The sequence below is a fragment of the Oryctolagus cuniculus genome, chromosome 15, assembly GCF_051225735.1.
Source record: "Oryctolagus cuniculus isolate XC-2025 breed Fujian yellow rabbit chromosome 15, ASM5122573v1, whole genome shotgun sequence".
NCBI lineage: Eukaryota > Metazoa > Chordata > Mammalia > Lagomorpha > Leporidae > Oryctolagus > Oryctolagus cuniculus.
In genome coordinates, this window is record NC_142881.1 from 46,365,674 (window position 1) to 46,383,007 (window position 17,334).

Below are 17,334 nucleotides of genomic sequence, written 5' to 3' on the forward strand. Positions count from 1 at the left end.
GCTAAGGCACACTGTAAGCGACAGCAGATGATGACTTAAGTTTTGGGTCTCCCACGTGAGAAACCCAGACTGAAGCTCCTGGCTTCACCTTGGCCTAGCTGTGGCTACCGTGGGCATCTGGGGAGTAAACCAATGGATGGGCAATCTCTCCTTCTCTGTAACCCTTCCTTTCAAATTCATAAAATTAATTAAAAAAAAACAAAAGCAACTTACTCAAATAAGAATAAATATTATTAATTGATTAGCTTTTTTGTACAATTGAACATAAATCCCACAGCAATAGGGATTTTGTTTGTTCACTGATAAATTTCCAGTGTTTACAACCTATAACTAGTTTTCTGAATAAATGAATTCCCAATTTTGGATATGGATACTGGCACTCAAAGAGTTTAATTTATGGTCAAAGACATCCAAGCAAATCATTGATGAGATGAAATTTGAGCCAAAGTCCTCTGAATTCAAAATGAATGTTAGCTTTCCATCAAGACCAACTCTTTATTACACTAATTCAAGAAAGCGTAAGTGCTGGCATTTATCATGTCCTGTTTCATAGGTTTGCTTCCCAAGGGACAATATTATTCTTATCCTAGAAATGTATGCTTTGGCTGTATTTCTTGAACACATTTTGTAACCTTAATTCCAGGAACTATAAGTTGATTACACAGACACACTTCAGATACTACATAAATATTTTAGGGATGAAGCTCCTCCACACTAAATCAATAACCATTTCAGCAGAACTCCATTATAATTGAATTTTCATCTTGTATTTAAAAAGTAGAAGTGTTAGTACAACCCTGAGAGCTAATCAGTTGCAATCCATACTCTAACACAGTTTTTCTAACTTCTTGAATTTAGACTTCCAAACAGCTTTTTCTACAATCCTTAAGGTTTTAAATTTAGAATCTTAAACTATGCATTTGTGCTTCTTGATGAAGGGGAGGAATGGGAAAGAATAAATTAAATGGAAACATTTTTAGTTTATGTTCTTTCTTTTTTCTATTGCCTGTTGTTTATAGTTTTTAGTAAGGTATCCTGACCTTTATTTTCAAAGCTATTTTTCCTATGACTTATTCTCAAGAATTTGTAGTTAAGAGAAACATATGGCTCACAAAGAGGTAAATTACAGTCAATCTGAGATATTTCAATGCCTAGGTAAGCAAGGCTACTTGTAGGGGACATAGATCCTCATTGAAATATATTTAGTTAAAAAATGTATCTAGTTAAAAGCAATGTGGTGCATTAATAATGTGAGTTGGTGAATTTTGTAAGTAAAACAAAGAATATTCTGTGGTGCTGTTTCATCTAATTCTAAGGAAGTCAAATAATAGTATCTAAGACTTGCTATGAGAATGTCATTTTCCTAGGTGCTCTGCTCTTAGCCATGAAAGTTCATTGATTCCCTTTGACAAACTTTTCTCAGCCAAAAAATGGATATATCAGGCAGTTAATTTTACCTTTCATCAAGTCCCCTTATTTGTGGTGATTTACCACTCACTAAGGAATTTTGAGTGCATATAAAGAAAAAAAAAAAAGATGAGCATATGGCAGAGTGTTTAAGATGCTGCTCTGGACAATCTTATCCCTTATTGGAGTGCCTGGCTTTATGTCCCAGCCCCACTCTGATGCAGCTTTCTGCTAATGCAAGCCCCTAGATGGCAGCAGGTGATGGGTTAGGTTGTTGGAGCCCCAGACTGGGTAGAGGGCTCCTGGATTCAGCCTGGCCCAGCCACACAAATGCTGCAGGCATTTGGAGAGTGACATAGTTTATATTAAAAAAAAAAAAAAAAGTCTGTGGCCATCTCTGTGGTGTAGGGGGTAAAGCAGCCGGCTGTGCTGCAGACATCCCATACGGGTACCAGCTCTAGTCCTGGCTGCTCCACTTCTGATCCAGTGCTCTGCTATGGCCTGGGAAAGCAGTAGAAGATGGCTCAAGCCCTTGGGTCCTGAACCCATGTGGAGACCCGAAAGAACCTCCTGGCTTCTGATCAGCCCAACTCCTACCATTGAAGACATTTGGGGAGTGAACCAGTGGAAGGAACCCCCCCCCCCGCCCCGTCTCTCTGTCTCTCTGACTCTCTGCCTCTCTCTGTCTCTCTCTTTCTCTGTGCCTCTCTGTAACTCTGCTTTTCAAGTAAATGAATAAGCCTCTAAAAAAATGAAGATTTTAAAAGTTTTAAAATGAAAACAAAGCAGTGAAAGAGATAATCACATGGACTTCAAACGTTCCACTTGGAATATAGATGTCTCCTGGGAAATACAGAAAATGACTTTGATGATGATGTGACTTTTCATCTAAGAATATCCACAGGTGATGAATGTGCTAATTAATTGGATCACTGGCACAATAATTTTTATGTTTAATTAACTAATGGCTCTCTACTGTCTACTGGGGTGGTAGATATATTTTCTGGCCTCCCTTTGCTGAATCAGGTTCAGTAGTTCTACTCCTATTTCCATCTACTAAAATACCTTTCAGAAAAGGTTAAGCAAAATTTCTGCTTGAAGATTCCCTCAATTTACATGGATTTTAAAATGTCTACAGAAAGGAATCAGGTACGGAAAAGACAACTTTTTTTAATAACTGGCATTTAGGGGTTTGAATATCCACATGCAAAACAATATGATTAGGGGCTGGCATTGTGGGGTAGCAGGTTAAGCTACTGATTGCTACACTCAAATCTCACGTCAGAGTGCTGATTCGAGTTCTGGATGCTCCAGTTTTATGCTAATGTGCCCACAAAGGCAGCAGATGATGGTCCAAGTGCTTGGGCCAGTGCCACTCATGTAGGAGACCCAGATGGTATTCCTGGCTCCTGGCTTTGGCTTGGCTCAGCCCTGGCTGGTTCAGCCATTTGGGGAATGAATGGTGGATTGTAGATCTCTGTGTATCACTCTGTCTTTCCTCCCTCTCTCTGACCCTCTACTTTTCAAACAAACAAATAAATTTTAAAAAAAGGTTTTAAAACAATAAAATGAATGAAGCTGGACTTTTATTTTCCACTAAAAAATTTAACTGCAGATAAATTAAGGACCTAAATATACATCACAAAACCATAAACAATTCTTGAGGAAAATATATGAAAAAAGTTTCACAGCTTTACATTTAGTAGTATTTTCTTTAAAAGTGTTTATTTAATTTTACTTACTTGACAGGCAGTACAACAAAGAGTGTGAGGAAGAGGGAGAGGGATTTGCCTGGATTTGACCCCTAACTCCAGTTTCCAAATCAAGCTTCTTGCTAATGCAAACCATGGGAGGCAGTGTTGATGGCCCTAGTACTTGAGTTCCTGCTATCCACATGGGAAACCTGGATTGACTTTCCAGCTCTCAGCTAGGGCTTGGGCTACTTTCACCTATTGGGGCATTTGGGAGTCAATCTCTCTCTCTATCTCTGTCTCTCTCTCTCTGTTTCTTGATCTCATCAATAAATAAGTTAAAAATTTAGTTACAATTACACATAGCCATTAAGGTAGTCAGCAGCAAATAAAGCCAAAGAAAATACCAAGTGTTGATCAATGTATAGAACTTTTACCCCTTGGGTATCATTCCTGAAAATGTAAAATGGGGTTGCCACTATAAAACATTATAAAAGTTCTTCAAAGATTTCTATCTTCCCTCATTGTCTAGCTATCTAAACCTGTGCTTTATGGTAGTGGGGGCCTTTAAAAATGAAACTGAACACTGAGAAATATCTTAAAAATAACTACCATATAATCAAGCAATCCAGAATTTGAAAGTCTAGAAGATGTGTTTGCAACAACTATGTTTATAACAGCATGATTCCTGATAGCCATGATGTAGACAAAACCTTAGGTTCATCAGAGGATGAGTGAATAAACAAAATGTGGTATACACATACAATAGAATAGTATGGCCTTAAAGGTGAAGAAACCTTATCACATGGTATAACATGAGAAAGCCTTGAGGACATTAAGCTAAGGCAATTATGTTAATTACAAAAGGACAAATATTGAGTGATTCTGCTTAGTTGATGTATACAAAGTGGTCTAATTCTACAGATTTAGGAAACAGAACAGTCGTTACCAGGACTTGGGTGTAAGTAGGGAATTAAGGGATTATTTTGTAATGGGTGTAAGATTTCAGTTTTGCAAGATTTAAATGCTCAGATCTGTTTAACAATAATGTAAACATATTTAACACAACAGTAAAGTGTAAAATTTTTAACACTATATTGGAAGGTGTCCGACGCGTAACAAATCTTCCAAGGCAGATGAATCAGTTGATACACAAGCTTTTTATTGGGATTCTGCTCCTGGGCGAGGTTCCCCAGTCTCAACAGAGTAGGGGCCGGGGAAGTCACGTGTCAGAGGTTGGGAGGGCTCCTTTTATAGATACAGGGTGTGGGGGTTAAAGGTTGAGGCAGTTCTGATCCTCATTGGTTGACCTTTAGGCACCTGTGGGGACCTTGACAAGGACTTTTCATTCCTGGAAGTGTAGTTAGGGACTCTCTATTCCCAGAAGTGCAGTCCTTCTCTCCTTGCAGATCCCAAAGCTACCATATACAATATGTATTTTACCCTCTCTCTCACATACACACCAAAATAAACTCAAGCATGTATGAGCCTCACAAACTTATTACACCAGCAACTTTATATTTCATCAAAATCAACATAAGATGTATATATTTATTCCAGTTTTAAAGATGAGGAACTATGGTACCAAGTGCTAAGTGTCTTTATTATAAATTATATAGCCATGATAGGATTTCAACATGCATGTCTGTATCTTTAATTTATACTCCATTACTAAGCTTTGGTTTTTAGATGTAATGTGAAAAAATCTTGGCATTTCTCTGCCTAAATCTACTGATTTGGTGCTACAACACTATTTATAAGAATATTTAAAATTCTTTGAATATTAATAATTTCCATTATTCTTGATGCCTTATATAATGTAATTCTCACAACAGTTTATAATATGTCTTACTACCTCCTATCAATAAATGGTAAAATGGGATCAGAAAAAAAAACCTATTTGCCTAAGTTTGTGTGTCAAATCTAGTGCTCTAAGAAGTGACTTCTCCCAAGACCTAAAACTGTATTCACTTAAGAGGCATTAAATCTCAGAAAGTTTTATGAAATTATAATTTTGCTTTGCCATTTTCTCCTTCAGTTTCACACTTTCTATTTCAACATGAAGAAAAGGACACCATGATTTGGTTAGTATAAACTGTCCACTCAAGAAAATAATACATAACTGGAGGACTAGCAGTACAAACAAATTTCCTTCCTTCATAAAGATTATATTCCAGAGGGAAGTTTGCATATAATAAAAATATTCACTATTGCTTTGAACAAAAATAATGTATAATAAAAGGTAAGAGTTTTAGGAGGATGCCATGTCTTTCAGATAGTTTAGTCAGAAAAGGCTTGTCTCTGAAGGTGACATCAAAGCCACCAAGAGACAGGCATGATTCTACGTTGTCTTTATGTGTAATCAGCTATTATTTTGAGGAAGGTAATGTGTGTGAGCAAACAAGATGCTGCACTCCACACAGAAATAGCTAAGATGCTATGTTTAATGCATAAATATTTATAACTGCTCTCCTTATAGAGTATTTCATTTGATATAGATCAACTTTTGGAAATACTACAAAATAATTATTACAAAGCAGACATGCTTTTCTTATAGAAAAATCACTTAATCTTAATGTACTATATTAGACCTGTAATCACTAAAACTTAATCTATGTAACTACTTCAAACTCTTTGGCAATTTAGAAGTAGGTCTGTTTGCTAAAGAGTTGCAAGTTGACAATGATAATTGGCATCTGTCAACCTGAAATCAGTATAAGACACATAAAGACAAATGCCAAATATAAAAATAATAAATGATGGCAGAATAGGATAGTAAAAAGTACTAAAGATATTTTAATAATCCTCGATAGAAAATTAGAGAACAGCTTAGTATATAACAAGAACTACAGCTGAGTTGACAATAATATATAGCTTTGTTAACTGTATACTATTTAGTAGACAGAAAGGCACACCATGTAATTTAGAATAAGTAACTAAATGTGTGTGTGTATTTTATATATTGTTTAAAATTAAACTTACATTTGATTTAAAAATAATAATTTCTGGCTACCTAGATACAGCACTTTGAGAAACAATACATCTCTTTGACTAGATGGAAATGCTGACATAATCACTTTTTTGAATAAACAGTTGGCCTGCAAATTCAAGATGTTTATTTAAAATATGACTGCTATAACTTCTCATATGCATCACTTGATGGATTTTCCTGATGCATCAAACTTTTCTGAATGATAATATCTTCTCAAATCTAATTTCCATTCTTATTTCTCAGAATTTTCCCATGTTTGCAATGAAGCTACATATATTTGGAAAATTGTAAGCTACATTAGTATTGGTGCTTTTTAAAAATTTATGTTTACTTTTAGCATTGTAATGACCAAAAAGACCTAGTCAGTTTAAAAATATAGTCATATAAAAAGAGATATATAAGTAAGCAAAATACATTACTCTGTAAGATCTTCTATCTTCTTTTCCACTAGAGTAGGGGGAACATTAGAAACGATGACTTGCATGTCCAATTGATTGACCACAGAGACCTGAAGGAAGAAGAAAGAGAATGCATTTAATTTTTACTTACTAATTTTCTATAACACATATTAACAAAATTCTTCCATACTATACAAAGAACTAGTGGTTTCTTATTGCTGAATTCAGGGACAATTTTTTGAAGTATGTAACCTCCACTAGTCATTGTGGACAAACTGGGACAATTTGACCTTGACAAATTACTTGTAGTTTACATGGAATTTATGAATGTAGAGTGATTTCAACTACTGTTTGGTTTGTGTGTGATTCTTTTCTTAGATATTTACTGATACATTAGAGGTAGAAAAATTTTGTTTGCTTATTAAAGAACATTTAGAATAATGGAAAATACATCTTTTTTTCATTCAAACCTTTATTGGGACTACTTTGATAATCTTATTTTTTACAGAATACAAATTTCATAAGTACAACTTTAGGAATATAGTTATTCTGCCCACCATACCCGCCCTCCCACCCCTTCTTCTCCTCCCTCTCCCTTTGCCAATTCCACTCTCTGTTAAGATTCATTTTCAATTAACTTTGTACACAAAAGACCAACTCTATACTAAGTAAAGATTTCAACAATTTGTACACACACACACACACACACAAACACACACACCTGACAACGAGTTTTACAGTTAACTCTCATAATACAAGTCAATTAGGACAGAGGTCCTGCATGAGGACTTAGTGCACAGTGACTCCTGCTGTTAATTTAATAATTAAACCCTTATATATATATGAGCTTCTTAGGATATGAAAGCCTTTTGAGTTCACAAACTGTTCGTATTTAGACAGGACCATAAGCAAAGTGGAAGTTCTCTCCTCCCTTCAGAGTCAAGGTCATCCTTCTTTGATGGCCACTTCTTTCCGTGGAGATCTCACTCACAGAGAGGAGGCTCAGCAGTGAAGACCTCGATTATGGATAGGGTACACAGTGGGTACTGGAGGATATAACAGGATGTTTAAGGAGAAGAGAGACCGGTAGGGGTAATCTGTCCTTATTTCTGGTTCTTTCAATTTAAGGTTGCCATGACTGCCTGTCCTGCCTTTCAAATCGTTCCCTCTCTCATCCCTCCACCTCCCGATAATCTTGTATTTCTCATCCCCTCTTTGTCCTGCAGACTGTAACTGAATCCCTGATGTTACTGCCCTCATTGATTTTGGGTTATTTTTAATATCCATATGTATATCCTGCTGGCATCTTCATAAATCTAAGCCTTCATTAAGCCCTACTCAATTGTGAATTTTCATGAACTTTCTGCCATGAACTTACTGGTACACATTAAAGAACAGTCATACAAATAATTTTTGGGCTATAAACCATAAAAAGTAACAACCTACAAAATTTCAATCCAAACAAAGAAAAGATGGGAAGGAATTAACTAGCAGAGCATAGACTGAGCAGGAACAGAGGACAATCAAATGTAAATCTTCCTACTTTAGGAAAGAAATGGGATTTATTTTGAAAAAAATCACTCCCAAGATTGCAGAATGTCATTCTATCCAAAAGAAGTTTAGATTTGTTATGGAATCACTACAACTGTGTAGTTTCATTTTCAATCGCTTGAAACAGGAGTTTCATTGTGTGTCTCATCTGTTCCTCATATTATATATTGGATGGGTGTGTTTGTCAGATCACCAAACCACCAAGTGTTCCATTCAGATCTAATGAAAAGGCCAGCTTGTTAAGGTACAATATTTGACATTGGTGATGACTTTAAATTTTGTGACACTTTGTTCTACATTGGGGAAAAGATCGAAATGGGTATTTGGTAATCATAAATATAGACTGGTTAGCCATTTACCTGACCCCTTCCATCTTTGTATTGATAGCTCAACAGCAATAGATTTCCAATGCTTCTTTGTACATTAGTGGAATCCTGTGTAGGAATTCTGATCATTGTACAGTTATGGAGAGAGAGGAATGCACTTTACTAAATTTCCCCCATGTGTGAACTTCCCCTTTCTTTGATAACCTCCACTCAAATAAGCAAGCCACTGAAAAGGGCATAGGCACAGAACTGAAGGAGTTTGACTCACTGAACCCCATTTGTTATAAAGAACACCGAAGAAACGTGAATATACTCTCAATACTGTGCATTGTGAGATAGTAAGATACATTTTAGAATGAGCAACTGAAATCTTGAAGTTTTTCCATTATAAAGTCAGTCTAGCATGGCAAATATCTAGGGTTCTATTACTATGTATCTTACCTAATTATGGGGCAATGAAAAGCTACATTGTATGTAGATCAAAGAAAATGTAATATTTTTGTTTCTATAAACATTTGATTTTCAACAGATAACTTACAAGTAAACGTCTAAAGTGCAATTTATATAGAAACAGCTACCATTTTCCTTTTAAGGACAGTGAGTGATTTCTTCACATTCACAAGGGTAAATTATTTATTCAAAGGGATTTTTAATTTTTAATGATATTTCTGGCTAAATTATAACTGAACTAACAGTAAAGAAATTAACAGTTAAGATCCTTTGCAATATAAACATGCTAAGCTTATAATTTACCAAAGACATCTTTTTTTTTTTTCATTTTTAAAAGAAAGCTTTTATTTAATGAATACAAATTTCATAGGTACAACTTTAGGAATATAGTGGTTCTTCACCCCATACCTACTCTCCACCCCTATTCCCATCCCATCTCCTACTCCCTCTCCCATCCCATTCTTCATTAAGATTTATTTTAATTAACTTTATATACAGAAGATCAACTCTATACTAAGTAAAGATTTCAACAATTTGCATCCACACACACAAAGTATAAAGTACTGTCTGGGAATAAGTTTTACAGTTAATTGTCATAGTAAAACTCATTAAGGACAGGGGTCCTACATGGGGAGTAAGTGCACAGTGGCTTCTATTGTTATTTTAACAATTAGCACTCTTATGTATGACATCAGTGATCACCCAAGGCTCTTGACATGAACTTCCAAGGCTATGGAAGCCTTTTTTTTTAAACTTTTATTTAATGAATATAATTTTCCAAAGTACAGCTTATGGATTACAATGGATTCCCCTCATAACGTCCCTCCCACCCGCAACCCTCCCCTTTCCCTTTGATCTTGATGAATTTTGAAAATACACTTTGGATCCTAGTATATAAAATATAATGTCTATTTCTTTTGATTAACATGTTAATTGTACATATTTATGGAGTACAGTGAGAAATTAAGAGATATTAGGATAAATTTGACTTCAAAAGTATTTATCTTGGATTTTCCTCTAAGAAGTTAATTTTTAAAATTGTAAACTCTGTTCGCAAAAGTGCTAACAAAGGATTTATGTAGAAAACACACATTTTTAATTATGGAAATGAAAAGAGTAAAGTATTACAGATTTAGGGGCTGACAGAGTGGTTTTTTTTGTGATGCAACAAATTAAGCTACCTTTTCCAACACTAGCATCCTGTGTCAGAATTCTGCTTGAGTCCAGGTTACACTGCTTCCATTCCAGCTTCCAGCCAATGTGCCTGGGAAGACAAAGTAAGCTGGACCAAACACTTGGGTCCCTGACACCCATGTGGGAGACCTGGCTGTAGTTCTTAGTGCCTTACTTCAGCCTGGACTAGCTGTTGGCAGCCACTGGCAAGTGAAACAGTGGATTGAAGATCTCTGTCTCTCTCTGTTTTCTTCAAGACTGTATAAACATACATCTTTAAGATATTGTAGTTTGCATTTTGATCATCTAAAGACATCCTGACATCCTACACCCTGACTCTAGTTTCTTCTAGCATCTATAAAAAAATGCATGTAAACATTTAAGGAGATTAGACTTTATTTATATTACTTTTCCAGCATACACTCTATGCTAATATTTTACCTATTCATATCAGTTTATTACAGTCAAAATTAAAGAGTTATCTTTTTATAATTCAGCTATTTTTGGTTGATTACTCAAGGACTTTTTTATGTATTTCTATCATTGTTGGGATCAATTTGTATAATGTAGTAAAATTATGAAGCATGGTAAGGAAAGAAAGCAGGATGTTCAAAAATACAAGTTTATAAAAGTAGCTATTGCCAATTTACACATTTACTTCTGAATTTTTAAAATCTTCTTCATAATTATTTTATATTCACTCTTCTGTCATTCATTCCCCCAAAAATTAGGTAGAGCCACCTAACAGAAATATAATGTGAGTCACAAAAATATGCCACATAGATAATTATTTTAAATTTCTGATATCCACATTAGAAAGATTAAAAGAATAAAATTGGGGCCGGTGCTGTGGCTCACTTGGTTAATCCTCCACCTGTGGCACCAGCATCCCATATGGGTGCTAGGTTCTAGTCCTGGTTGCTCCTCTTCCAGTCTAGCTCCCTGCTGTGACCTGGGAAGGCAGTGGAGGATGGCCTAAGTGCTTAGCCCCTGCACCTGCATGGGAGACCAGGAGGAAGCACCTGGCTCCTGGCTTCAGATTGGTGTAGTTCCTGCCGTAGCAGCCATTTGGGAGGTAAACCAACAGAAGGAAGACCTTTCTCTCTGTATCTCTCTCACTAACTCTGTCAAATAAATAAATAAATAAAAAGAATACAATCAGCTAAATTATGCCTTTAACTCAACATGTGGAATATAGTATCATTCCAACATGCCATCAGCTCAATAAGGAGACATTTTCAAATTATGTATTTGACTTTTGACATTCAATGCACTTTTACACTAACAACATTTTTTTTTTTTTTTTGTAATCTGGCTACATCTCAAGTATTCTCCAGGCCCAGCTGGGTGAGGGCATAGAGGACAACCCAGTTAAAAAGAAATTCATCACTTCCTGTCTCTACTGGGCACGAACTCTCCCATCTGATCTCTACTGCAAACCCACTTTTAATGAAATGAAAGAGATGTATATTTTAATGGACTTTTTGTATCATCATGTATTTTCTTTTTGATATTACACAAAAACCCCAGTGGTGCTTTCTTCAAAGCTAGTTTTTGATGTGAAATCTAAAAACATGTTTAGTTAAAACATTAACATCTGGGGTGGAAACTGTGGCATAACAGGTTAAGAACTCAGCACTCGGGGAAACCTCCATGTCATATCAGAATGCCTGGAGTTGAGTTCTGACTCAGCCTCCTGCTAACGCATACCATGGAAGGCAGCTAATGATGGCGCAAGTGCTTAGACCCTTCTGACCTGTATGGGAAACCTGGATGGAGTTCCTGGCACCTGGCTTTGGCCTGGCCCAGTCCCAGTTATTGTGAGCCTCGGAGTCAAATAGCAGACAAGATATTTCTCTCTCGTTCTTCTCTCTTTTTCTCTCTCCCTCTGCCTCTAATTTTCAAATAAATGAATCTAAAATTCATTATTTTCTTATACTTTACATGGTTCTTTTAGCATCATGGATTTGTCATTTGGAAAATGCAACTATTGGTTTGCTGAGTAAAGCAGAGTTACAAATGTTGTCACATTTAATTACATAATTTAAAGAAAAAATTACATTATTTATTATGACCATTGATCTCATCAGAAAAATCATTAAGTAATGGGAAGCTGTCAAGCTCACAGTGATGAATACAAGTTTCCCAGCATCCTACATTGTGCTTTAAAGCTTTTCATTAGATAGGCCAGCATTGTGGCATAGCAGGTAAAGCCAATGACTGCAAAGCCAGTATCCCAAGTGGGCACCAGTTCAAGACCCAACTGCCCCACATCTGATCCAGATTCTGGTAATGCATCTGGGAAAGCAGTGGAAGATGGCCCAAGTGCTTGGGCCCCTGAACCCTTGTGGGAGACTCAGATGAACCTCTTGACTCCTGTGAATCAGCACATGGAAGATCTTTGTCTGTCTCCTTCTATGTATAACCTTAACTTTTTAATGAATAAAGAAATCTTTTAAAACAAGCTTCTCAGTAGAAACACATACTGTCAGTAGTTTAACTTAAAATTATAAGCATACTTCATTCATATTTGTGTAAATTTCTACCATGAATCCAAATTAAAATAAGCATGATTTGTGCAATTAAGTAAAAAACTCATTACATAAAAAAAAAACTAGTTCAGCTCATCTAGTGTTTTTCCTATAGACATCAAAGCTACTTCTACATACAGCAAAAATGCTTTACATCAACTTCCCATGTCATCACACAAAATATTCAAAAGTTTTCAGTCACCTTTTATGGGTATATACATACACATTTAGATAGATATTTAACACTAACAGCAATAAGCACAAGATACAGATAGATATTTTTATATATATATATATGCACACAATGGTATTCATTGTGGGAATGAGTGTTGAATTAAAGAGGAAAAGGAGTCAAGAAATACTTTGTCCAAAAATAATTTGGTCATCAAGTAAAATAAGGAAGACCACAGGTAGATTGTGGTGATAGTGAATATCTGAGTCAGATGATGAGAATGATGGTATGCCTCTTAGCAAAGAGGGAGGATTTAGAAGTGACAATGTTATACATTCAGTATCCTACTCTACCACTATGTAGTATGAAGACTATGACAAACAACATAAAGGGAATACTAACAAAAGCCATGATTTGAGAAATCAGCGTTAGAAATAATGTTCTCAGTAACATCCATTTTGCTGCAAATGACAGAATGTCCTTCTTTCTTCATATCTTAATAATGTGCATTTGTACCTTTTCTTAATTCATTCATCTTGATATTGACATATAGATTGATTCAATATATTAGCTGTTTTGAACACTAACAGCAATAAACCCGAGAATAAAGGCCTCTCTTTGATATGCTGATTTCATTTTCTTTTGGATATAAACCCAAAAGTGATATATGGTAGATCCATTTTTTTGTTTTGTTTTGCAGAAAATTCCATGCTGCACCAATTTAAATTCTCACCAACAGTTTATAAAAGTTCCTTTTTCTCCATATCCTCACTGGCAATTCTTTTTGGGGGGTAATAGCCATAATAACTGGAGTTAATGATATCTCACTGGTTTTTAATGTGCAACTGAAACGTTAAATAAAACAAGACAGGCACAGAAAGACAGTTACAATTACTCTATCAAGGGACCTATGCTGTCTGCCTACAGTGCCATCATACCATTTGGGTGCTCATTTGTGTCCTAGCTGCTCCCCTTCTGATCCACCTGTCTGCTATGGCCTGGGAAAGCAGTGGAAGATGGTCCAAGTTCTTGGTCCCCTGCACCTGTAGGAGACCTGCAAGAAACTCCTGGCTCCTGGCTCCAGATTGGCTCAGCTTCAGCCATTGGGGCCATTTGGAAAGTGACCCAGCAGATGGAAGACCTTTCTGTCTCGCCCTCTATCTCTAACTCTACCTTTCATACAATAAATAAAATCTTTAAAAATTACTCTGTCAGATATGTGGAAACTAAAAAAGTCAATTTGATTGTACAATAGTGATTATTACAGATTTTAAATGGTGTGGGCAAGAAGGACCAACAGATGTTGTGTAATAGGTACAGAAACGTTCAGATAAAAGGAATACTTCCTAGTGTTCTATGACAGAATGGGTGCTTGTAGTTCACAATAACCTGTTCTATATTTTAGGAATATCCAGAGAGAACAGCCTGAAGCTTCCATTGATAAAGTACTAATAATGAATTGGAAATATTTTAAAGATTTATTTTTCTGAAAGGCAGTTGGAGAGAGAGAGAGAGACAGAAAGAATCTTCCATCCACTCGATCACTCCCTAAATGATCACAAAATCCAGGGCTGGGCCAAGCTGAAACCAGAAGCCAGGAGCTTCTTCTGGGTTTCCCAAGTGGGCCCAGGGCCCAAGCACTTGGGCCATTCTCAACTGCTTTCCCAGGCAATAGCAGAGAGCCGGATTGGAAGGGGAGCAGCTAGGACACGAACTCGCATCTATATGGGATGATGGCATTGCAGACAGACAGCATCGGTCCCAGATAGCTTTATAGGAAGTGGGAAGTGGGGACTTGAACGGTGCCCACAAGGGATCCCAGCTGGCATCCCAGTCATTGGCTTCACACATACAACACCACAGCACTGGTTCTGAGACAGAAATAATAATTACACTGTTTTTTACCTGTACACATTATATACAAGTATTGAAACATCAAACTGTACCTGGTAGTTCTGTAAAATTATTACTTTTTTTTTTTTTTTGGCCAGGAAGAGTTACACAGTGAGAGAGAGAGAGACAGAGAGAGCGTTATAGACAGTAAGAGAGAGAAACAGAGAGAAAGGTCTTCCTTCTGTTGGTTCACCCCACAAATGGCCGCTACAGCCGGCACGCTGCGCCAATCCGAAGCCAGGAGCCAGGTGCTTCCTCCTGGTCTCCCATGCGGGTGCAGGGCCCAGGCACTTGGGCCATCTTCCACTGCCTTCCGGGCCACAGCAGACAGCTGGACTGGAAGAGGAGGAACTGGGACAGAATCTGGCGCCCCAACTGGGACTAGAACCCAGGGTGCTAGAGCTGCAGGTGGAGGATTAGCCTAGTGAGCTGCGGCACTGGCCAAAATTATTACATCTTAATAAACAATTTTAAAATGTTTACAGATGTGATAATGTTAACTTCCTTGATTTGATCATCACACATGTACACATATATCTAATTATCACAATGTACTCTATAAAATAATAGCTATCCAAAAGTAAAACATTTTCTCAGAGGAGTACTAGATTTTCATTAGGCAAGAAGTTTTTACTTAAATAAAAAATCCAATCTTCCCATACTCTTACTAAAATTATTCAATGGCTTCTTATTTTAGGAAAATAATCCAACATGTTTAATATTGTTTATGTCTCTTTTTATAAGATGCATTTATTTATTTGAAACAGAGTGACAGACACACACAAAAAGAAGTGGGGGGAGAAGGGAGTGAGGGAAGGAAGGGGAGATGATGGGGGGAGGGGAGGAGAAATAAAGAGTGGAGAGAGAGAGAGGAAGAGAGAGAGACAGAGAGAGACAGAGAAAGAGAGAGAGAGATCTTCCATTTATTGCTTCATTCAGCAATTGGGTATAATATCCTCAGGTGAACCAGGCTGACACCAGAAGCCAGTAACTCCATCCTGGTCCTGCATATGGGCAGCAGGGATATGAACACCTGAGCCATCATACCGCCTTTTCCCAATCACAGTGGCAGAGACCTGAATCAGAAGTAGAATATCCCAGGACCGAACTGATTCTTCCATATGGCATTGCCAGTGTCACAAGAGGTGACAACTCATTGTGCCACAATACCTACCCCAGTTTTTGTCTCTTATAACCTACTAACATCTCCAAACTCATTTCTCTTTCACACTTCCTTTCATATACTCATGGCAAGAAGAAAAAAACATTGAATGACTTATTCATAGATGTCATCATTTTTTTTCCTTCTTGTTTTTGGCACACGCACCTTCTGCATCAAAGTCCTATTTCCCTGCATATCTCACCTTGTTTGATTAAAAGAATTTCAGTGGGCCGGTGCCGCGGCTCACTAGGCTAATCCTCCACCTTGCGGCGCCGGCACACCGGGTTCTAGTCCCGGTCGGGGCTCCGGATTCTGTCCCAGTTGCCCCTCTTCCAGGCCAGCTCTCTGCTGTGGCCAGGGAGTGCAGTGGAGGATGTCCCAAGTGCTTGGGCTCTGCACCCCATGGGAGACCAGGAGAAGCACCTGGCTCCTGCCATCGGATCAGTGCGGTGCGACGGCTGCAGCGCGCCAGCCATGGCGGCCATTGGAGGGTGAACCAACGGCAAAAGAAAGACCTTTCTCTCTGTCTCTGTCTCTCACTATCCACTCTGCCTATCAAAAAAAAAAAAAAAAAGAATTTCAGTGCTTCCCATAAACATCATTTTACTAATATAGCTTCCATGCTGCTCTAGGACTATATCAGAATACAATATACATATATTTACTTATAAACCTGACATATTATTTCTTGGAAATTAATTTGCAAGTGTATTTAATACTTTTAAAGATTTTTTTAAAAAATTCTACTCAATTTTCAAGCAGTCCAAATGGATAACCCATTAACATCACAGTGCTGATTTAGAGAGATTTATATTTATATTTTATGTTGATTTTTATATTTTAATGATACTTAATAATGATCTTATTATTTTCTATCTAGGCTCCACATTGTACATATCCCACAAACAGTAAGAAAAGTGCTATTATCTAAGGTTTGCAGATACAAATTTGATGAATAATCTATGTCAACCTTAGTATCTTCTATGTCAAAAGCTTCTTGGCCCAGACTGCTCTTCATTCTGTTACCACTTTTCTGTTACCAATGAGGGTGTGGCTGGAGGACTGTGTCCTTCCTACCTACCAGAATCATGCTGATAGGTCTTTACCTTTCTCTAACAGGAAACATATTTCATCATTAATGCCTGTGTATGTGAAGTTAAGTCTGTCCAGAGAATAAAATAAGGAACACTGTGAAACATATAGATTTACTAAGATACAAAAACAAACAAAAAAAAGGCAAGTCATCTTTGACCTTTTTCTTGATGCGAAAAATATTTTTTCCAATAACAAAAAAAAAAAAATTCTTACATCTGTCAGAGAAAGTCCAAAAAACCCATGCTTGAAAGTTGGGGGAGGTTCCATAAAATAAATACATTGGTATTAATGTGTGAAAGCTAATATCTCAATTTATGTAGAAATGATCTACCACCAAACATGCACAGAGACAACAAGTCAATTTTAAAAAGTGATACCAACAAATGTAGCCAGATATAATTTAGTCAAGGATATCAAAACTATCATGGAGATTTTAATAAAAGAAGAAAATCACATCCACGGGAATATTAATTTGCCAAGAAACATTTCCTTT

At 36.8% G+C, this 17,334-nt stretch overlaps 1 protein-coding gene across 5 annotated transcripts in view; it reads right to left on the minus strand.

Moving 5' to 3' along the window:
- Positions 1-17,334, minus strand: part of PCDH15 (protocadherin related 15) — a 1,661,037-nt gene that overhangs the window by 51,864 nt on the left and 1,591,839 nt on the right. For all 5 annotated transcript variants that reach the window (XM_089314076.1, XM_089314072.1, XM_089314075.1 and 2 more), the window contains one exon: positions 6,510-6,598. In XM_089314076.1, coding sequence (XP_089170202.1) covers positions 6,510-6,598 — 89 coding nt within the window. The remainder of the gene's footprint in view (positions 1-6,509; positions 6,599-17,334) is intronic.